General features: G+C 41.7%; 1 protein-coding gene across 1 annotated transcript in view; it reads left to right on the plus strand.

The window, feature by feature from the left end:
- The first annotated feature begins 220 nt into the window (after positions 1–220).
- The window catches only part of ssh2a (slingshot protein phosphatase 2a), an 84,104-nt gene continuing 59,753 nt past the window's right edge, over positions 221–24,571 (plus strand). Inside the window, 1 exon segment of the mRNA XM_038813103.1 lies at positions 221–949. Within this exon segment, the coding sequence (XP_038669031.1) occupies positions 822–949 (128 nt within the window). The 5' untranslated portion in view covers positions 221–821.

Raw genomic sequence — 24,571 nt, forward strand, 5'->3', positions numbered from 1 at the left:
GGTTGCATTTTACACGTGAAGGTTCTACTGTACTAAGAAAATTAACTTATTCTAGTTTGGCGTTAAGGGACCGTTTCAGGATTAAAAAATAAACAGGATGCGTGGGGGATTTTTTTTCTTTGAGATTTTACAATTTGTTTGATGTGGTTGCGGTGCCGCTGCCTCTTGGCTGTCTGATAAACCCTTGGGTGTCCCCTGGCTGGATGGAGGAAGTGCGCTGCAGCTGTGAACCAGCTGACCGGGAAATGAGAGCGGAGAAGTTGCGAGATCAGCGTGGGCTTTATAGAGGGAGCTAAGAAGCGGGGGAGACGCTGGCGCGCGCACGCACACACACACACACACACACTGACTGGGAGCGGAATAAGAAGAGAGGAGGGGGTTATGATTAGATAGTAATGAGCAATTCCACAAAACCTAATCTCATAACAAGTTTCGCAATGAACCGGCGAGCCATGTGATTCGGCGCGTCTTCCTGGTGGGAACTGCAGCACCACAGGCAGAAAGAGCTGAAGGGGCTGAGACTGTCCACCACTTAGTACATCAGAAAGGCTAAAGTGCCGTCGCTTTCCACACGCACACAGTTTCGCTTGTACTCAGTACGAGAAAGTAATCCAGTCCACCCACAAAACATAAATAGATCTCCTTCGTTAACCTACAGGACAGTGTATCTGTTCACTCCTTCAAGCGATTTGACTTTCAGTCCTCCCAAGAAGTCAACGAGGTTTGATTTGAACATTTTAAATGATTGTTTCTTTGAGATCGAAGGCGCATTTAAGGACAGGTAGCTTTTAAAAAAAAATATTGAATTACCAAGTGTCCAGATGACTCTGGACGCGATCTTGAGCGAGGGAAAGGCAGACGTCGCGAGCTGGTGTTCTTGCTATGGCGCGAAGATGACTCCTTATTTCTCTGAAAATGCGGTGATTTCACAGAATGAGATCAACTTTCTGTAAGTACAAAAATATTCTAAATTGATTTTTCCAACCGTCTATAAAGTGTGTACTGGCTGGGTAGAGTGCCTAGTAACTTATTACTTTCACAGCGCACTGTTTAAATCTATATTGTGTTTATAGTTACTTACAGCATTGAACTTGTAATTCGACGTGTTCAATTACACTGCTGGCCTGGTTTAATCCACACTTGCAGAAATCGTTGCTATCATATCGATGTCTTGTTAATTTAGTTAAATACGAAATCTTAATGCATTGAGTCATGCTATGAGAGAAACGGAGCCACCTTTCCAAGATGTTGCCCTGAATTTGGGTAGAAATTACACACTTGGCACCTGATGCCACTTCTTAATTGATCTGCCAAGAAGAGCATATACGATGAATGTCTGGCCCTCCCTTTTCCAAACTTGGTGAGGAAACATTTTCCATCTCCACTAATCCTTTTCCCCTCCCTCCACTAATCACTTTGTAAAGAATCTTCCATGTACAAGCCTCCTGTTTTGAAATCACAGTAGAAATTAGGCACTTTGACTACCCATTACTAGTCAATGTTGAGTAACAAACAGCAAGCATTTTATAATGTCTTTCAAGTTATTAAAATTTCCAAAAACATTTCAGACAGTTGATTATAGAATCATACAATTTACAGTGCAATAGGAGGCCAGTTGGTGCATCTTGGAAAGAGCACCCTACTTAAGCCCACGCCTCGGCCCTGGCCCCGTAACCCAATAACCTCACCTAATCTTTTTTTAAAAACCTTTGCTGGAAAATTGGCTAAAATCTACAAAATAACAGAGCAGTGGTTAATAGATGTTTTCAAGCTGGTCAATGTGGAGACCCTTACTTTCCCTGATGACCTACACCTTGTACAGGGCATCATGTCAATTTGCAGATGATCCAAAACTTAAAAGCATTGTGAACTGTGAAGACAATCGTGTAGAGCTCCAAAGGACATAGACACGTTGGAATAGGTGGACAGGTGGTGGATGCAATTCAATATGGAGAAATATAAGCTGATTCATTTTGGTAGGATGAATTTGGAGAGCCAACATAAAATAAGGGGTGCAACTCTTAAAAGGGAGTGCAGGAGCAGAGGGACCTGGGTATATATGTGTCGATGTCTTTGAAGGTGGCAGGACAAGTTGAGAGCATGGTCAATGAAGCATAAAGTATCCTAGACTGTATTAATAGCAGCATTGAGTACAAAAGAAAGGAAGGTTATGTTATGTTGGACTTGTGTAAGACACTAGTTTGGCCTCAGCTAGAATATTGCATCCAATTCTGGGCATCACACTTTAGGAACGATGTGAAGGCATTGGAGAGAGTGCAGAAAAGATTCATGAGAATAGTTTAAGTGATGAGGAGCTTCAGTTGTGAAGATGGTCCTAACTTCTTCAAATTCTCCTTGGAGAACAGGCGGCTGGGAGGAGATCTAATAGCAGTATTTAAAATAATGAAGGGTCTGGTCAGAGTAATTGAGAGAGAAACTGTTCCCACTTGTGAAAGGATTGAGAACCAGAGGGCATACTTAAAGTTATTGGCAAAAGAAGCAAAAGTGATGCGACTTTTCTTTTCATGCAATAAATGGTAACGGTCCGCAATGCATTGCTTGAGAATGTGGTGGAGGCAGGTTCAATCGAGGCATTTAAAAGTGAATTAGATACGTTCTGGCCTTTGCTTCCCTGGTAGCACAGAGACGGATATTATTAGCTTGGAGAGACTCAAACCCCTCCAAAGTCGGAGACCTGGCTATCTGACATGGCTAGCTTTCTCTTTTTGGAGAAAATCAGGTTCGCCTTGAGGAGGTCAATGTTAGGGTTCGCCTGGAGGTGGCAACCGTTCGTCGACTTCTTTGTGTAAAATTAATCGTCAGCAGCGGGGATGGGGGGGGGGGGGGGGGGGGGGGGCTTAGTTTAGCTTTATCAGACCTTTACCTGTGCTCCATTTGTAACTTAGATGTGGGCCTTGCTTAAGTGAGTCATCTTGCCTCTGAGTCAGAAGGCCATGGGTTCATAGGAGAAGTGCATAATTTAGGTTGACACCAGTGTAGTTTGAGGAGCTGCATTCCTATTGAAGCTACCAGCTTTTGGCACTATTTGAAAAAATACAAGAGAGCTTATCTTGTTTTGACCAATGTCTATTCATCTGTCAATTCATCTGGTCATTATTCTGTAACTTACTGGGATCGAGTGAGATTCAAATTGGTTTCACTGTTGGTTGCTTGCATGGAAACAATGGCTGCACTTCAAAAAGTTTTTCAGTGGCTGTAAAAGGTTTTGAGAAAGTGCCTTTCTCATTGTGTTAGTTGCCGCACTCTGTTTTGCTCACTCACTCTCTTTCAGCTCACAAAGGTACTCTTAATTTCTATGATTTAGCTGCTTTTCTACTCCACTCAGACATGTGTTCATGGCACCTGACGTGCACATCTTGTACGTCCAGCTACTACCAGAATTAAACTTTCTACGATTCACGAAGGCCTTGATTTATTTTTTTAAACAAGGGAGGGAGCTGGCACCATAAGCATGATCTTGATGCATGTAAATATAGCTTTAACTAATACTGCTTTTACATTACACCCTAGAGGAAGTCTCACCTCAGATATTTGGTATGCTTTACGCTGCTACTCTTGTTGATGGTTCCACAAGATTACTTTGCAAAAATTAATTGTAATCCCTCAAGTTCTTTTTTTTTTCTTTGAACCTCAAGTTACTGGCCTTGATCTGTGCCAAAATCCTGAAATGGTCAGCTTTATTTAACCATCTAACTTATTCCTTTTTCCTTTCTTAACTTGATTATGAATCTATTTTCTTTTCCAGCAACACGTGACTGATCTACTTTGCCTATGCTAATAGTGTTGCAAATCAGAAGCTAGTTGGTTGTTCTGCATCTGACAATTTGAGAAGGGGCAATATCTGGAATAAAATTGCTGATGCAGATTGTGTGAAGGGTTTTAATTATATTGAAAATGGCAAGAATTTCCTCATTTAGTTCATACAGGGTTTCAGATGAATATTAAAAACTTGTTACACCCTTGACCTTGACCTAAAAAAAAATTAGGTCTGATACTGAAACAGCCATCTCCTCCCACAATTGAACAGGAGACTTAAAGTTCAGTCTTGTTTGGCAACTAGTGTACTTTATCATTGTTCCCCTCTCATTTTGTAAAGATGCTTGTTTAATTTGGCAAGAAATGGTTTTTGTATTGATTTTTCACTATAGCACATTGGCATATACGTAATGCTAATGAAAGTGAATTAGAAATCTTTGCAGTACTTAAAGCTAATACTGGTATGCCTGTGTTCGGCTGTTGAAGCATAACAATTGTGGTCTCCATTGTGTTGCTTACACAAAACTGGGGAAATTCTGCACCGGCTATACCTACCTCACGTCGACACCGGTGTTCTGAGTGTAAGTGCTTAATTCTAAGCACCATTTCTTCAATGTGGTAAATATCGTTGTATTTATATAGCACCATTACTATTATTTTTTTAAATTTAGAGTACCCAATTCTTTTTTTCCAATTAAGGGGCAAATTAGTGTGGCCAATCCACCTAGCCTGCACATCTTTGGGTTGTGGGGGTGAGACCCACGCAAACACTGGGAGAATGTTCAAACTCCACTCAGACAGTGACCCAAGGTCAGGATCGAGCCCAGGTCCTCAGCACTGTGAGGTAGCAGTGCTAACCAATGTGCCACAGTGCTGCCCCTGCACCATTAATATTAAATGCCCAAGATACTACTTAGGAATGTTATAAAGTACACAAGACTATATTAAGATAGATGGCTAAAAACTTGGTCAAAGGGGCAAATTTTAAGGAGGAAAGATAGATGAAGAGGTTTAGGGAAGGAATTCCAGACCTTGGGGCCTAGGCAGCTGAAAGCATGACAACGAACTGCGGAGTAATTAAAATGGGAATTCTGAACAGGCCAGAATTAGAAGAGCACAGAAATCTCATTGTGGAGCTGAATGAGAATGGAAAAAGAGGAGCAAGGCCATCGTAGGGATTTGAAAACAAGAATGGAACTTTTTAACTGTGGCATTGCTCAAGGCCAGTGTAAGTCAGTGACCACAGGACTGATGGGTGAACATGACTTAATGGTCATGGGCAGAAGAGTTTGGATGATCTCAAAGTTTACAAAGAGAAGAACATGGGATGCTGGCTTAAGTGCATTGAACTACTCCAGTCTAGAAGTAACAAAGGGATGGGTGAGAATTTCAGCAGCTGATGACCGAGTCAGGCAGTTATTGCGGAAGTGAAAATTGGAAGTCTCAGTGATTGCGTGGATATGTGATCGGAAGCTGTCAAATATAACACCAGAGATGCAGACAGTCTGGTTTAACCTCATTGTGTTGCCAGGGAGAGGGATGGAGTTTGGTGCAACTGGAAGGCAATGAATGCCTTGAAATTTCCAACATTTAATTGGAGGAACTTTCTGCTCACCTAAAACTGAATTTCAGACCAGCAGTCTGATAATTTAGCACTTGTGGAGAAGATGAGAGAGGTGGTAGTGACATAGAACTGGCTCTCGTCAAGAACTGTTTTTGGATAATGTTGCAGAGGGTCAATATGTAGATGAGAAGTAGGAGGCCAAGGGAGGCAGCAGATGTAACCTTACAGGAGTAAGTAGAACTGCCATTGCAAATGATACCATGGCTACAGTTAGATAGATAGAAATTAAACCAGGTGCATGCAGTCCAAACCCAACTGGATCACAATGGAAAGGCATTGAAGGATGCTGGTGTTATCGACTATGTTACAACCTGCAGACAGATTGGGAATGCAATAGCTTAGGATTGGGCAAAAAGAAACTTTAATTATGATTGCAGGGTTATTGGAGCCTGTTTTTAACCATTGGAACTACATTAATAAAATAGGATTATAGGCTTATTGTCCATTTCTGATTACACCGATTTATATCTTTTTGTTTACACGGTTCATGCTGATTTAATTGGGAAACTTGCTAGGAGGACCTACTGAGCTAGACAATGTCAGTGAAGTGAACTTAATAAAGTTTTCAAGTTGCACTCTTGGGTTGTGTGATAAACAAAGAACCTACCTTTGTATAGAACTGATCACAGTCTCATTGTCATAACCTACATCCGCACGGGATGTACGAGGTGGGGACGATTGTATTCCCCCTGTCCCTTGCGGAACATGAGCTTCCCCATTAAGGGGGCGGGGGAAAGCTTAATCATTATTGTATATAGGATCAGCTAGTTGGGGGCCGGCTGCGTTCAGACCCAGTTGGGTGTCACCGGGAGCAGTGTACCTGAAGCTTTATGAATAAACCATTGCTTTTATTCAACTTAATGTGGACTCCTATGTTCATAAAACTCATGCTTTAAAATATGTGCTTCAAATATAATCCTATTGGTTGTAATCATTGATGTTAATTTAGCAATCATGTCCGCCAAGTTATCCAGAGCAAGATCCCATGAACAGCAGATGAAAAAATGGCTAGATAGTGACATTAGTTGGTGACATTGGTTGACTAGAGAACGTTGGGTGGGGCATCAGGAAAATTCCCTGCTCATAGGATTTCATACTTGTCTAAGTCTGTAAATGAGGGCTTGTTTTAATATCTCATCTAAAAGGCAGTATTTCTGGTAATTGAATGCTTTTGTGATATTGCATTGTGGGTCCCTGCGGATTATTTGCTAATGTCCCATAATTGGAACTGAATCCCTCACTGCCTGACTTGCCTTCCGACTCAATCAAATGGCATTAATTGAACCTAACAATATGAAGCAGTTGAATTCACCATTTTAAAATGTCCTATAATTTAACTGCCTCACTCCTCCAGCCTACTATTATTTTGAGGAATAACTTCTTAAAGTGATGTTTGTAGTGCAGTGAAATCTATCCTGTTTATTCTATGAGACAGAATTCATACCATTGGAGCAATACAAAAATAACTGCCAAAAGCAGGTTCCCAGGTTGCCGATTGAATTAATTTTCTGGCCACCAGACAACCTCAGGACTCGAAGAAAGTCCATACGGATGAATAAGGGAAAAGCTGTTACCAGCTTGTTGGTACTTTCCAGTGCCACTCCATCTCACTGGTTCTGTGATATCTACTTGAGATTACTACCCATTATGCAAGACTCAGGAAATTAGTTGTGCTGGCAGTGTGTGTAGTAGATGTGATCAAAACGCACAGGTATTGGAACCTCCAGATGTAGCAGCACACCTATTTACCATGCAGTGAGGATGCTTCAGTGCCATGTATGCAAAAAATAAATAGTGGGCAGGATTCTCCCATCGGGCGGCTAAGTGAGTGTTTTACTCCAGTGTCGGCGCCCATTGTGGGACCCCATTCTCCGGCCCACAGGGGGCTAGCATGGTGCTGGAGCGCCCCATGCCGCTCCAGCTGCCAATCCCAGCGTGAACCTGGCACCGCGGGGTTCGCTCATGTGCAGTTGGACCGGCGCCAACTAGCGCATGCGCACTGGCCTTCTTCCCCGTGCCGGCCCCGACGCTAAATGGTGCAGGGCTACAGGAGCCGGCACGGAGGAAAGGAGGCCCCCAGCCAGATAGGCTGGCCCACCAATTGATGGGCCCCGATCGCAGGCCAGGCCGCCCCCGGACCCTTCACCGGCGAGGTCCCGCCGGCTCAGAGGATGTTAGAATGGCGCTGGTGGGACTTGGAATTTTTTGTGACGGCCGCTCGGCCCATCCAGGCCAGAGAATCAGCACGCCGGTCCAGACCGGAAAGTTGGTGCAGACCCCGACCGACGCCACGGCGGCGCCGATTAGCCGCAGGCGGAGAATTGCGTCAGGGCAGCGTGGCGCGATTCGCGCGGCGCCAATTCTCCGACTCAGCGGGGGGGGTCGGAGAATTCCGCCCGGTATATATTGTTGGCAAAGGGAAAAAGCTAAACTTGTTTTATGGAGTTCCGTGTTTGATATATACAGGCTAAAGCTTCTGCAGTGGTTTTAAAAAAAAAAATAAAGTAGCACAACTCTCTGGAGACTTCCACCTTAGAGGCAATTTTATACCGTTTCTCGCAAGTGGCAGTGAACAACGATACAGCAGTGTATGCAATGGTGCTTTTACCATTTGTTTTCCAGTCAGAGGCAGCCTGAACACACTGCCTACCCGTAAAGGCTATTGACGTGGTTTTCCAGTTGCCAGGCAGTTATCAGAAAAGACCAGGTAGTCAGAAATGAAATCCCAGATAAATGATTGAAGTGTATGCACAGTTTTTTTTTTACACTTTATGGAGTTCATCCTGCTGTATAAATGAGGCAGATGCCATCGCGGATTCCATTCGGAAGCAGTTGCAGAACTATTGCAGAATTACAACTTGTATTCAGACCCAAAATAAATCACTGTACTTCCTCCTTGGCCATAATATTTTCTGGAAATGCTGGGTTTAGTTCTGTGTGCATGTGGTTGAAAATTATTTGAACTTAATTGCTGGACTGTTGACTGATCCTGATTCTAAATTAGCTTTACAGGTAAGTCTTAAAGCCATGACCCAAAATACATTTTAATGTCACCAAAATATTTACTATTGAGGTCTTGTGTAAATTGTTCCTGAACGGCATGTCCTCAACAACTGATTTGCAACAAATTTCTTCTTAGCCCATAATAAAACTAGCATCACCAGACGACTTGTACTTTCTTTCCCCAACCTACATTGTTTTCTTCATTTTGGTAATTTCCATAATTCATGGGAACAGTGCATTACCTACTGGTGCTGTGGAGCCTGCTCCATTTATACTATGCACTGTTTTTATTTCTGTGCATAAGATTTACGACAATTCATCTGAGACACTTTGTTGCCATGAGCTGTGCAGCTGCTCCACTTGTATACCTCAAAGGGTATTTGTAGTATGGCTTTTGGTTCCTAATAGCTTAATTAGAAATGCATTATTTCTAGTGGTTATTTTACTCTCCTTCCTCTCTACTGGTGACGTTAAACCAAATACGTATTTGTTTGAGTAGAGCTGAGTCAGTATCTTTCTTAGCCAGGAGAAGCTGGATTCAGTTGTTTTTAGTGCTTTCATATACCTTTTTTTAGGCACCTGAATCCAACATGATGTAACAGGTTTCACCTGTTTACTTTGAGCACAATCAATTATGCTCACAGTTCTTTTGAACTCGCTCTCAAAAAGCATCAAGTATTGCAGTAACCAAGAAAAGATACAAGGGATATTGCATGTTCAGAGCACAGAAGGGGGCCTTTCAGCCGATACTGTCTGCGCTTACTCTTTATTAAATGTTTTTCCAATTTCCTTCTGAAAGCCCCAGCCAATCTGCTTCCACCACGCTAAAAGGTGATCCTAATCACTTACTGTGCAAAAATATTTCTACTCATTTAACTTTTTAATTTATTATTTCACAGGATGTGGGCTTTACTGGCTAGACCATCCCAAAATTGCCATTGAGAAGATGATGCTGAATCCCCTTCTTCAGCTGCTGCAGTCCATGCGGTGTAGCTACACCCACGGTGCTGCTGGCAGGGAGTTCAGGGATTTTGACCCAGCAACAGTGAAGGAACAGCAAGTAGTGTTCCATGTAGGATGGTGTGTGGTTTGGAGGGCAACTTGCAACCGCATCCATCTTCCTTTGATCTGACCTCGATCAGTGGAGAGCTTTCAATTTGATTCCCATTAACTTCAGTTTGCTATGGTTCCTTGATACCACCTTCAGTCAATTGCTTCCTTGATATTGAGGGCAGTCATCTTGCCTCTGGAGTTCAGCTTTTTGTCCCATGTTTGGGACCAATGTAATGTGGTCAGGAAGCTGGATTCCCTGACAGAACACAAATTGAGTGTCAGTGAGCATTTACTGTTGAGTCGGTGCCACTTGATAGTACTGTTGATGGCACCTTCTGTCACTTTGCAGATGATCATAAGTAGACTAATTGGATAGTGACTAGTTTGGTTGGATTTGTTCTACTTTAATGGACTCCACATACCTGGGCAATTTTCCACATTGCTGGGTAGATGCCAGTGTTGTAAATGTACTGGAACATCTTGGCCAAGTTGGCAGCTTCGGTACTATTGCCGGATTATTGTCTGGGCCCATAGCCTTTTCAGTATCCAGTGCTGTCAGCCATTCTTGATATTATGTGGAGTGAACTGAATTGGCTGAAGACTGACATTTGTAGTGCTTGGGACCTCCCAGAAGAGGCCAAACTGGATCATCCACTCAGAACCTGTGGCTGAAGATTGTTGCAAATGCTTCAGCCTTGTCTTTTTCACTGCGTGCTGAGTTCCTCGATCCTTGTGCATGGGGATATTTGTGGACCCGACTCCTGAGTGAGCTCTCTGAATGAGCCACTCGTTTAGTGTCATTCTCTTACCTTCTTCTCATAACCCTGCACATGTTTCTTTTCAAGTAACAGTCTAATTCCCCTTTTAATGCCGCAATTGAACCTACTTCCACCATACACACTGGCTGTGATTTTTTCCACCCCTCATGTCAGTTTTGCTTTTGCCATTTACTTTAAATTTGTGCGCTCGTTTTCCTAATTCTTTCATGACTGTGAACAGTTTCTCCTCTCTGCTGTGCCCAGACCCCTCATGGTTTGAATATCTCTATCAAATCTCCTTTCAGCCTTTGCTTCAATGGAAGCTGTCCTAACTTCTCCAATTTTCACATCCTTTATAAAGTGCGGCACCCAGAATTGGACATAATACTCCAGCTGAGACTGAACTGTGTCTTATAGCATTTCCACATAATGTCCTTGCTCTTGTATGCTTATGTCCCTATTAATAAAGCCAAGGACGCTGTATGTTGTTCAACCACTTCTGCCATCGTATGCACCTATACACCCAGGCCCCTCAACATTTATGTTGTTTGTCCATGTCCTTCCTGCCAAAATAATTCATGTTTCTCAGCATTGAATTTAATCTGCCAACTGTCCACCCATTCCACTGACTTGTCTGCATACTTCTGAAGTTCTACTCTATCCTCCTCGCAGTTGACAGGCGACAGTGCTTCCAAGTTTGATATCATGTACAAATTTTGAAATTGTGCCCAAGTGTAGGTCCTTAATATATATCAGGAAAAGGAAGTGTCCCAACATCGACTACTGGGGAACTCCACTACAAACCTTCCTCCATTAACCATTCTCTGTTTCCCATCGTGCTAATTTCATATCCATGTTGCTACATTCTCTCTTATTCCATGAGCTATAACCTTGGTCACAAGCCTGTTGTGTGCCATTTGGAAGTCCATGTGCACCACATCAAAGCTTTCCCTTTATCAGTCCTCTCTGTTACCTCTTCTAAAAGCTCCTGCAAGTTAGTCAAATATGATTTTTCCTCAATAAATTCATGTTGGCTTTCCATAAGTAACCCATTTTTGGCCATGCATCTTTTAATTTTGTCCCTAATTATTGTTTCTAGAAACTTCCCCACCGCCAAAGTGAAAACTGATTGGCCTGAAATTGCTGGCCCACCTTTTCACCCTTTTTTGAGCAAGGGTGCAATTTTTGCAATTCTCCAGTCCTCTGGTAGCACCCCTGGGTCTAAGGAAGACCGATACAAAGTAATAATTTAATATCTCAGCCATACCCTCTGCTTCCATGCATAAATCCTCTTTTTGGTCTCGAATGAGCGTTACTCCTCCTCTTACCACTGCTTTGCTATTTATATGCCTATAGAAAGAAGTCTTTAGGAATCCCTTTGTGTTAATTGCCTGTCTCTTTCTATCTTTCCCTTTTGTTTCTCTTATTTGCTTTTCTTTCCTCTGAACTTCTATATTCAGAGTGATTTTCTGTCTGACATTTGTCATAAATACACTTTTTCTTCCTTATCTCAATTTCAATCTCTTTTGTCATCCAGAGAACTCTGGATTTGTTTGTCCTACTTTTCTTTTTCAAGGGAATATGTTGTGACTGTGATATAATTACCTGTTCCTTGAAGGTAGCTTTCTTTCTCTCTCTTTCTCTCTCTTTCTCTCTCTTTCTCTCTCTTTCTCTCTCTTTCTCTCTCTTTCTCTCTCTTTCTCTCTCTTTCTCTCTCTTTCTCTCTCTTTCTCTCTCTTTCTCTCTCTTTCTCTCTCTTTCTCTCTCTTTCTCTCTCTTTCTCTCTCTTTCTCTCTCTTTCTCTCTCTTTCTCTCTCTTTCTCTCTTCTCTCTTCTCTCTCTCTCTTCTCTCTCTCTCTCTCTCTCTCTCTTCCCTCTCTCTCTCTCTCTCTCTCTTCCCTCTCTCTCTCTCTCTCTTCCTTTTCTCTCTCTCTCTCTTCCTTTTCTCTCTCTCTCTCTCTTCCTTTTCTCTCTCTCTCTCTTCTCTTTCTCTCTCTCTCTTCTCTTTCTCTCTCTCTCTCTTCTCTTTCTCTCTCTCTCTCTCTCTCTCTCTCTCTCTCTCTCTCTCTTCCCTCCCCCGGTAAGTATTCTTTCTCTGGATTATTCTTTGTGTTGTTCCATAGCTAGCTTTGACCTCAGTACAATAATTGCAATATGGTGATATCCTGGCATGCACTCCTGGACTCTTCACTGAACCAGGGTTGACCCCCCCCCCAGTAAAGAATGTATGGGGCCATGAGGTTATCGATTGTGGTTAAATACGTGGTAGTGCCCCACAACGCAATGGAGGGTATCTTCAATGTGAAGATGATATTTTGTCTCCACAAAAGAACTGTGTGTGGCCAGTCCTAGCAATATTGTCAAGGACAAATGCATCTCCAACAGGTCGATTGGTGGTGATAAAGTCAAGTAAATTTCCCCCTTGTTAATTCCTTTATCATCTGTTGCAAGCTCTGTCTAGCACTTACACTCTTGATGATGAGCACTAATGATACACCACCTGGTGTACATTTCTGTGCCCTTGCCATCCTCGAGTGCTTCTTCCAATTGGCATTCAACATGGAGGAGTACTGATTTTTCAGCTGAGGATGTGGGGGGAGGGGGGGGGGAAGGAATGGGGTGCAGTTTGGGGAGCAGAAAGTAGGTGGTAATCAGTAGCAGATTTCCTTGCCCATGTTTGGCTTCATGCCATGAGATTTCATTTGGTACTGAAACAATGCCGAGGACTCCCAGAGCAGCTCTCTCCCAACTGTATACCACTGTGTTGCCACCTTTGGTGGGCCTGTCCTGTCAGTGGGAGAGGGGTGTTAATGTCTCGGACATAATAATACTCACAGAATCACACCTTACGGATAGTGTTCGGGTATTGCTTGACTGGCCTGTGGGATAGTTCTCCTAATTTTGGCACAAACCTCTAAATGTTGGGAAGGAGGACTTTCATCGACAATGCTGGGTGTGCCATTGTCATTCCTGATGCTTAGGTCGATGCTAGGCGGCCTGCGTGGTTTCATTCCTTTTTCACTTCTCTGTAGTTGTTTGATGGAATTGAGTGGCTTGTTAACCCATTTTAGAGGAAAGTCGAGAGTCAGGGCTGTGGGTCTGGAGTCACATACAGGCCAGATCATGCAAGGACAGCAGATTTCCTTCCTTAACAGAATTGTACATCATTTGGGTTTTTACAAAAATTGACAATACTTTTATGGTCACCATTTTGGAGAATAACTTTTAATTCCAGATTTATTAATTGAATTTAAATTCCACTAGCTGCCATTATGGGATTTGAACCAAAGTAGCACAATCTTCTGGAGTGTTAGTCCAGTGAGACTATAGGCATTGCCGCCCTGCCTCACATTTTATTGGTGTCCTCTAGTTTTTGACCTTTTTGCTAATTGGAGCTGTTTGTCTCTATCTGGACAATTTGTGATTTGGAATACCTCTATTAAATCTTCTCTCAACCTTCTCCTAAGGAGAATATCCTTGGCTTCTCCAATCTATCCACTTAACTGAAGTTTTTCATTCTGAGACTATTCTTATAAATCTTTTCCACACCCTCCCTCAAACCTTCACATCTTTCTAAAATTGCAGTGCCTAGAATTAGATTCAGTGCTGCTGTGGCCAACAGAGATTCATGTCAGTTCATCAAATGTCCTTACTTTTGTACTGTACCTCTATTTATAAAGTCCAGAATCCCGTATGCCTTTTTAACTGGTTTCTCGACTCTTTGCAACACTTCAAAATACTTGTACTGGTTACAATTTTATTTTTTTTAAACATGTCGCATTTTAGCAACATGTATCTAGTTTGAACATCTATTTCAAATCTAAGTTCACTGGTAAGGAATGGAAATAACTTGCATCACACAAGCAGTTTGCCAACTAAGCAGATTGTGTCTTATAGGGAAATGCCCCTTTACATTGATGAATCATTTTTTGCTCAGGCACTTTATGAAGTAAACAAATGCCAGGAGAAATCAAAACCAAAATTAATTCATGCAAGGGGGAATGAAAATCATTGCAAAAGTGATGAAAATAATAATTTTTAAAAATAGTATGAGAATGGTTTTAGAGTGTTCACAAACTAACAATTTGAATTTTTCTAAAATGTCAAGTGCTCTGTAACCAAATAATTAGGCTATTGAATGGAGCAGGAAAAATGAAAAAAATGAGCTTTTGAACTTTAATACCAACATAATAAAAACAGGTTGCTGCAGGATCTACTTTGAAACACAAACCTCTTTTCAATTTATTTTTAACGTCATCAAAGTTCAGAATTTCAGTGATACGGAATGCCTTTCACCTCAGCACAAGTGGATAGCACTGTGGCTTCACAGCGCCAAGGTCCCAGGTTCGATTCCCTGCTGGGTCACTGTCTGTGCAGAGTCTGCACGTTCTTCCTGTGTCTGCGTGGGTTTCCTCCGGGTGCTCCATTTTCTCCCACAGTTCAAAGACGTGCAGGTTAGGTGGATTGGCTGTGAAAAATTGCCCTTAGTGTCCAATAAAGGTTAGGCGAGGTTATTGGGTTACGGGGATGGGGTGGAAGTGAGGGCTTAAGTGGGTCGGTGCAGACCTGATCGGCCGAATGGCCTCCTTCTGGACTCTATGTTCCATGTTCTTTTATCCAGTATCCCAGGCTAAGGATTGTCCAGGTTAGATCCACTGTCGAATGCAGGAAACCCAGTCGTATTCTACCTGTCCACACTCCTACCCAGCTCAATTTCCATGGTGTTTGTGTCTGAGATCAGCTAACTGCACACAGATGAGTTTGAATCTGTGTTTTCCACGTAAAAATGACTTCATGCCACACTGTTCAATCATTAGCGAATAGTCATTGTGAGGGAGTGGACTGGGCTGGTCTCGCCGATACCCCGGTCGGTATACATGTATGAGTTTAAGGAAAGCATGGGGAGTTATAATGGGCAATCTATGTATCTGCATTTCCTCTGAATTAATTTTTTTTTGTCGAGTGGGGAACTATAAAGAGCATGCCCATAAACATTCTAATGCAAATTGTTTTTCCCAGCAGAAAAAAAGACTGCAGTACCAACAGTCAGTGCTTTGAAGGGTTGCCAGCTTCAGAACTGGGAGTGGCTACATCAGGTTCCTGGAAATTTGGAATGTGAAAAGAGATTAAGTTTTTAACCTAAACAGGAGAGAACTATAACTGTATGAAGAAACCTATCCAATTCTCTCTCCATTAATGTTGCTGGTGCAGGTTACCCTGCAGGTTTGGGACTGTTTCTATTGGTGACTAGTTGAGGAAAGTGTATAGCACAGCTTGACAGCTATAAAATTCTGGTCATAGCTTTCTATATATAGTCAGTCTGGTCTTGGTGGACATGGTAGATGTGAACAAGCTGACCTGAGTTCCCTTCTGTACTGAATGGTATGAGGTTTGAAATTTTTTTTGCCTGCCATGTAAATGCCCTATACAGTTGGCAACAATTAAATAGGGCACGATAAACCGGAGCATGTTCTATAAAAAGCTGTGTCTCTATGTGCAAGCTACTAAAATAACAAGTGTTTAAGGAGTGATGATGTTTGCTTCTGTTCATCTAATGTGAAGCTTTTGTGCGCATTTCAATATTCTAGATGACCAGTTTCAGCCATATCAGCTCAGGGTATATACTGGACATAGAATTTTTTGTTAATGAGGCATAGATCATTTCTTTCTAAACCTGTAATAGCATTGTTACAGTTCATATAATATCATAGAATCCTACAGTGCAGAAGGAGGCTATTCGGCACATCAAGTCTGCACCGTCCCCTTGAAACAGCATCCTACCTAGCTCCACTCACTCATCCACCATGCTCTTTCCCTGCAAGCCCATAACCTAACCTGCACATCCTTGGACACGAAGGGAAGGGGCAATTTAGCATGGTCAATCCACCTAACCTGCACATCTTTGGACAGTGGGAGGAAACTGAAGCACCCGGAAGAAACCCACGCAGACATGGGGAGAATGTACAAACTCCACACAGATAGTGACCCAAGGTCGGAACTGAACTCGGGTCCCTGGTACTGTGAGGCAGCAGTGCTAACCACTGTACCGCCCAATATAAAATTTTACCATCTGCCGTGGTGGGTTTGAACCCTTGCCTCTGGATTGCTATTTCAGTGATAATACCCCTAGGCCACCACTGCCTCCCTTAATATGTTTGCATACGTGTTACATTTCAGGTTACTGGAAATGTAGCAATAGAACACTGCAAGCACCAATTCTGACACAATTTAAACCCCCTACATCTGGCTGAGGGACTCTTCTGCTGAGATGGTGTGCTGTAGATGTTGCAGCAGATGCCTCTGCATTTGATGATGGTGTTGCAGCAGATATTTTGTGAACTGCTGATATGACAGATACTGAAAGCCAGGAGCGGATTGTTATCCAAGATTGGGCATTTATGCCCATGATATTGACTATACAAGTAAATAGGAATAATATATTTGCACAGCTTGTTTAGCTCTCTTGGCGGAGTGATTTTAAGTTCTGTGCTGGCTTCATGCCGGTGATAGATCTGTACGTGTACTGACTCTGCATTATACCTGCTAATTTTAGGCATTTTCCTTTTAAAGAGACTGGACCATACCAGATTTATCCAATGAGCTTTATGTGCCTTTTTATTCTTTCCAGCTGCTTTGCAATTTTAATTTTCCCTGCATTGTTTCGATTTCTATCCTGCAAAATAGTACCAAATTGAACTACTCTGGCTTACTGTGAATTCATTTAACTAAAAGGCTTTTTTTAATTAAAAAAAACTTTGCTAATTGAGTGGCCATTTGGCCAGTTAAACGCAGAACAATGATAGAACAGTCTGGGAAGGAAAAAGGCATTTTGAACATTGAAGCCTAGCCCTCAGCACATTAACAGTCCCATTGTGTTTGATCTGATTTAGATTTTGCATAACTTTCTCAAATAATATATTAATTCAAAAATCTATTTTAGTAGAGAAGCTTTTCTAATACCTGTCCTGAATTTACTTTTTCCATATTTACGTTCATTTTCTTTGTAATCTTTACAAGCTTCTTTTATATGTATACTGGACTTGCCGTTTCTTTTTCTGTCATCTGAACCTGGTTTCAATCCTTTTCCTTTGTTTCAGAAACAGTTGTGAATTATTTAATTAAAGCAATGGCTAATAAATGTTACAACCTCTGAGAAAGTGTTTTAAATTTTCTTTTTGCCATTAGTTTCTTGATGTCAGCTCCTAAATGGATTGAATGAGTGTGTTTCACTGAGATTAAAGACAGTGCACTCACTTACCCCTTGTTGTAGTATTGTTGTTCAAGCCTGATTGTGAAACTGTTAATAATAGTTGCCTTTAGAGCAGAATTGACTTTGACAAACTGCTGTACAATGTACTTTCATTTAAAATTAAAGTGAGTGATTGAATAGAAACACTAACAGTGCAATAACTTAATTACAATTAAAACCAGTGATATTCATTAGTTCTATCGGACAGAACCGAAGCAGTTTGCTTTCATGTTGAGCAAGTTTGTGAGCACTTATTATTATTAATAAAATTCTGAGATTGCAGATGAGGTAACTTAAACTATTATGGTTCACAAATTGAATTCTTGGTTCCCCATTTCAGACACCAGTGAAAGGACAGACTACCAAAAATGCTTTTTGTTTTTAAATGGCAAGTGGGCCAGTTGTTTCCTTTTGTTCATTTTAGCCAAACCCCCATTGAGCTGAACCAGTGGGTCAGATAAAGAAGAATAGTCTTACTTCTAGGCAAGTAACACTCTAAGCCATCTGGTTAACAACAGTGTGAAAGCCTCTAAAGCAAGACACAGGAGGAAGAGGTTTTCCACAATGGGTTCTGGAAGCTGTGACTGAAATGTTTTTTTAAAGTTGAATTTCTGAACTGTGAACCTCCAAATTCAGCAAGTTTACTTTTTTATTGTCCTTTGCTTACGCCAGGTGACAAAACCAGTTTAAAAGCAGATATTGTGTCCTTCGTCATACAACCTGGCTCTCACTTTGTGCCACACTTCTGAATCCATTGCTATTCATGTAGAAGTGGTGGTACAAAAGCAGCTTTTGCTTTCACCCGCTTTATTAATTACTGGCTAGAACAATCATACTCCTAGACAGCCCTAGAGATTAATACAACAATTAATAGGCCCAATTGGCCTATCTTGTCCATGTCAGCTCTGCTCAAGTAATCCAAAACTAATCATATGCCCAGCTTTCCCCCCTCCAAAGCCATATGTCATTACCTACTCAAGTCTTTATCTATTCTTTTAAAGTGCATGATGATCTCTGGTTCAACCACTCCTTCTGGCAAAACATTCTATGCGATTTCTGCATTAAGAAATTTATTTCATCATCTTTCCTCACGCCTACTTGTATTGCTTACTCCTTGTCACTGATTTCTCAACCAGAGGAGATGGTCTCTCCCTTTTCACTCCCATCAATGGTCCATTAAGATTTAAAATCAGAAAAGAATCATTTAAATCGCTGCTTTCCCTACTCCAGGGGGAACATTTCCAGAATCTTAGTTTTTTTATAATTATAGTTTACAAACCCGCACATCATCCTGATGAATGAATAGGTAACCAAAAACTGAGCACGGTGCTTTAGCTGTGGCTTAACATTTTCATTGCCTCTTTGTTTTTGTTCTCAATACTGCTATATATGAAGCCCAACATGCTAATGGTGTGATTATGATTTCTCAATGTATGTGTAACGTTTTGGAATATTTTGGTATATAGTAAATATTTTCCATCAATTTTTGAGGCATACCAAAAACATTTGGTAAGTAAAGGCTCCCATGCCAGTTTTTGTATTCCTAATGTTTTTATATTTTGATATTGATTATGGCATTGTTCTGCCACTGATCTGATGCACAAAGTAATACAGAAATTAATTTGGCATGATGCCAACACATTTCTGAATATTATCGGTCAAAGTTCTATTTTGTTATGATGGAATGAAAGGCAGCTGGCCAGTATATAGTCATGGCCATTTAGAAACATGAAAGGGCAGCAAGGTGGCACAGTGGATAGCACTGCTGCTTAACGGCGCCAAGGTCCCAGGTTCGATCCCGGCTCTGGGTCACTGTCCGTGTGGAGTTTGCACGTTCTCCCCACGTTTGCATGGGTTTCGCCCTCACAACCCAAAGATGTGCAAGGTAGGTGGATTGGCCACGCTAAATTGCCCCTTAATTGGAAAAAATGATTTGGATACTCTAAATGTATTTTAAAAAATTTTTTAAATGTAGACACATGAAAGCATTTGCCCAGGCAAATTGGACAAATGGGTTTAACGATGTGAAAATAAGTATGTACATAATCTTTCGAGTGACAACCGAGTAATCTTTGTGGCTTTATTTGTTGATAATGTGAATGGGGCCTTTTGAAAGGTGTCCTCATTCTTTTTTGAGAGATTCTACACAGACGTTATGAAACTTTTCTTTTGATCAATAGATTTGTGATATGCACAGCTTCAACAACAGAATGGTTCCATTGGAGTTAGTGTTGTAATGGTAAATTTACAGCATTGAAAAGTAAGGGAAACCCCTTTTTACAAGTTGTTGCAGATCGAGTCAATTCACTTTCCTTCAAGAACATTGCCCATGTCTTTTTGCTAAGTACTGTAATTTGGTAGACTATAATCTTCAATGATTGAGAGTGTGATATAAGGAGTGGCAGATGCCTCCTTAATTTGCATGAAAGCATGACTGAAAGGTGCAGTAAAGTCTGTGTGCAGCTAGTCGTTGCTTTCTTTTAACATCAGAGTTTGATGCAAAATGAATGAATCATTTCATTCTATAACTGCATTTGTGTTGAATTTGCAGCGTGATCTTTAATACGAATAATCTGCACTTAATTTTTCCTTCTAGGTTTGGAATTAGGCAGCATTCATAGTACAAAGAGTTTATTTCAGACTTATGCATAATGTGGACCTTTGCCATTAAAACAAATAAATATTTGCTATATGATCACCAAAAAGCATAAATAAAATCTAGACTCACTGTGGGAAATTGAAGCCAACGTTTTGGTGTAATAATTTCCCATTAATTGGCCACAGCAGGAACAAATATGTAATGGTACATATATTATCCCAGTTCCAATCCAATTTTGGAACATGCTATTTAATTTTGAAGGAGCATGAGGTAAATGAGCTATAATATAGCAAGGAAAATATCCATTATAATGAGAACATTGATCCTAACCACGGAGCACTGAGTGTGGGGAAGAATAAATTCATTGTCTTAACATGACTACTCTATAGCAATTCAGAACAAGACTGGGATGTTACAGTTTATTAATTTGGGCATATAATTGACCCCTTCCTACAGATTGTCAAGAATTATTTTACCAGTATGTTTCCCACCGCCCTCCACCCTGCCACCTTGTTCCTTCTCCTCTGGTCCACTCCACAATGAGTGTGCTTTGGAATATTGTCTGATACAATGGAAAAATAAATATTAAACATTCCAGAATGACCCACTTTTGTATACCCACTGGTGTTTATAAATTCAGTTGAACATCCTATATTGATTATCTCGCATTAAATCTATTTAATTAAAAAAAAATTTTGATACTTGGGAGTCAGTAGCATTCTGAAGTAGAAAAAGAATGACCCATGCATCTTTAGTCTTTATAGCATTTCTTTATACCACTTGGACATTTCTGCCTATTGCCTCCTCAACATGGAAGATACCAAGCATCACACAATTATTTTATATTGCACTTCTGAGCAACCAGACCTTTTACAGTATAATCAATGTGAAGAAAGCAGAGCGAGCTCTCTTCATTAATGGAAGAGGTAAGGAGCTGTAGAGGAGCAAAGGTCTTCAAGAATTCACGCCCTCAAGGTGTAAAATGCTACTGGAATATAGTCCTTCACTTGGAGTGAGTTTGAAATGAAAACACGGAAGAAAGGTCCAAAGATGTGCAGGTTGGGTGGATTGGCCATGATAAATTGTCCTTAGTGTCCAAAATTCTATGATAATCTATGGTTAACCTAGGACAAAAGTTTAGCACAACATCGTGGGCCGAAGGGCCTGTTCTGTGCTGTATTTCTCTATGATTCAATGAAAGTTTGAGTTGTACAAGTCCTTCACCAGACCTAGTCCAGAGTACTGAATTTAGTTTTGGGTATGACCGGTCAGGAAACATATATTGACCTTGCAAAGGGTCCATCTCGGGTTCAACAGAATATTGCTTAGTTTTAAATAGCTAAAATAGGACAACGTGGCGTAAATTTGGTTTATATGGTTGAGGTGTGATCTAATTCAGGGTTTTCCAAAGTGCAGAGTGATCTGTCACGGCAACCTCACAGAGGCCCTGATCATGGGAGATGTTCCCAACAGCTGCGACCGGAATTTAAATTGAGAATGGCGGCTATCACCGGCTTTTAAATGAGAACAAATGAGGCTGTGTGCAGTCTTCTAACCATAAGTGGTAGTAGTGAGCAGGTCACACGCCCTGCACATACACTTGACGTCAAGTATCCTATGCATATGTGCTTTTGGCCCCAAATCACAGAGGAGAGCTTCTTCCATTTTCTAGTTGCTAGCAAGCAAGGCAAGAGGACTGTGAAGATGGATCATTTTGCTACAAGGAAGAGATGACCAGAGACACACAGGCAGTGTATCTGCTGGCCAGGATCTCCCATCTGAATCTGCTGGAGAGGGCTGCTTAGGAGAGTCCACGGCAGGACAGAGGAGTGCTCTGTAAAGAGCACAGGACCAAAATGGAAATTTGCTCTGGAACAAAGCAGTATAAAAATTATTTCTTGAGTTTTACTTTGTAAATTCTGCCAATGTAAATAAGAATGCAGAGCCCATGTGCGTTATCTGAAGAGAAGAACTGGCAAATGAGAAGTTTCAGATTTTGAAAGAGAAGTGGTAGGTGAAAGATTCCATTTTGAGGTTGAGAACCCAGAGTCAGTTATTAATTTGCAGCTGACTGCAAATGAAAAGACTAAGCTGCTGTACCTGACCGAGACAACATATTAAAAACACACGCCAAAAATCTATCAGGCTGGCAGTGTTCTGGAGTAGCCTCTTCCAGGTGTATCCACTGCTGAGTAAAACAAGCATTTTGTTGCTATTGCCCTTCATGATGACCGACATGTGTGAAGTTAGATTTTCAGTTCTCTCAAAGATGAAGGTAGCACAAAGGAGCTGGTGAAACTCTGCACCTGAAACGCGCATTGCCCTCCCCCCATGAACCTGATTGGAAAGCGATTGAGAGGACCAAACATACTCCCCTTTCGTATTAAAGGTAAGCGAATGTGGCATGGGCACAAAGGTCAGCTGGTTGGCAAAAATGGGTCCTGATGGGGAAAACAAGTTTGGAAAAACACTGATCTAATTGACATATTTAAAATTTTAACTGATTCAATAGTTGTCCCGCAAATTTCTTATTTCCTCTAAAGGTAAAGGCTCCCTGTAGGGAGCAATTTTTAACAAGGTGGCGATACTAAATTAGCATTCGGTCAGTTAGATGCAAGATCAGCAAGCATTTATTTGTACACCAAATAAGAGCATGGAAATCTGGTGACTTCAGTACTTAATAGATGTTTTTGTCGAGTTCACCATTGAAGGGAAGTAACCTTTAACCATGGCAATATTTTGAGCATGCAAAAGTTTCAAGCCTCTTAAACATATTGGGCCAGAGGAGCAGATGGTTCCACTTCATATATCAAAAAATAAAAGTTTGGGCTCCCGGTGCCGGCCATAGAGTAAGTGGTCACACATTAGGTGGCTCCTGCTCGAGGTGGAATTGTTTTAGCTCTTTTCGCCCGTTGTGGGAGGAGTTATGCCGGTGGAAAATTTTTAAACAGAGGGGGCTATGAATTCTCCTTCAGTAGGGCATGTCTAAAGCCTATCAAATGACGAGTGCACCAAATAAGGGGCAAAAGAGAACCCAGGAGAGATCGCAAAGTGCGACAGAGGGAGAGATGGTGGAGAGCTCTGTAAAGCTGTTGTCCGCACAGTGGTTCATGGAATAGTTAGTGGAGTTCTTGATGGCTACATTTGAGCAGCAGAGAAAGGAGGTCTCAGAGGACTTGGCCAGGATGGCCAAGCCAATCTGGGCAGCCATAGAAAGAGTGGAGCAAAGGCTGGAGGCACAACATGTATTGCTCCAGAAGATGGAGGAGTCTGTGACTGACCATGAGGGTCAGTTGGCTCATTGGGGGTGGAAATGGTGCTGGTGGCGGAGGGCCAGAAGAAGCTAAGAGAAAAGATGGACGACTTGGAGAATCGCTCGAGTAGGCAGAATCTCCGGATTGTGGGGCTGCCTGAAGGGATCAAGGGAACGCAGGCCACACAATATGTGGTGAGGCTGTTTGAGAAGTTGCAGGAGGGGGGCTTCGACTGACGACCTGAGGTGAATCGAGCTCACAGGTCACTAAGAAGAAAGCTGAAAGTAGGTGAGCCACCGAGGATGATCATGTTGCGGTTGCACCGTTACTTGGACAAGGAGAAGATTCTGCGGTGAGCGAAGGAGACAAGCTCGTAGCCTTCGGTGGAAGATTGGATGAGGGTATGAGGCAGTTCCTGGCTGGGCTGCAGTTGCCGACAGTTGAGGAGGGGAAGGTGCAGGGGTTGGGGGCGGTGATGGGGCTGAGGGAGGTAATGGATTGTGTAGGGTCAATGCAGTCAGGGAAGGCCCTGGGGCCAGACTGGTGGACCTGGATTGTATCGCCGGATTTCATTTTTAAATGTGGATGCAAACTATCAAAGGTGCTGGCGACACATAGAGAGGATTGTGTGCCGGGGTGATAGTTTCTTTGTGCTGGGTTAATCCTTAAATTAAATATTCTTCTAATACTGTTCAAAATTTGATCTCGTTCAGAGGCTGAATGAAGGTTTGCGATTTGTCAATCTGTTGCAATTTATTTCCGAACACAATTTCTTTTGAAACTGCATGTTTATAAGAATCTCATCAGTTTGCAGAATTGTACGGAAGTGAAATCTTGGTGACATCAAAGTTTACAACTGTGGTTTGTGGTCAAAGTTGCAGTTCGACATTTCAGATGTGAAGAGATGGCAATATTGCATGATTTGCCCACTGAAATCTTAACTTTCATATGAATTTTGTTGAAACTTTGTATCCTGAGTGCTTCAAAGATCTGGGAGCTGATACATTTTCTGTTGGGAAATGAGGATCTATTGAATTCCTCATTTAGTTTAAATTTTGTAGGATAAATGTGGGAATTGGTTGATCTCTTAAGAGGATCTGTCTTGTCTACTGTAACTGGGAGTCTCGATCGATATGTTAGGGGGAGGGAGGGGATCCACCTCTGGAACAGTCTATCTCTCGAATTCTTTTCTAATCCTGCCAACCTGGGTATCACCACTGTTCTAATTAGACCATTTTCAGTATTGTTTAGGAT

Source organism: Scyliorhinus canicula, chromosome 12 (assembly GCF_902713615.1).
Source record: "Scyliorhinus canicula chromosome 12, sScyCan1.1, whole genome shotgun sequence".
NCBI lineage: Eukaryota > Metazoa > Chordata > Chondrichthyes > Carcharhiniformes > Scyliorhinidae > Scyliorhinus > Scyliorhinus canicula.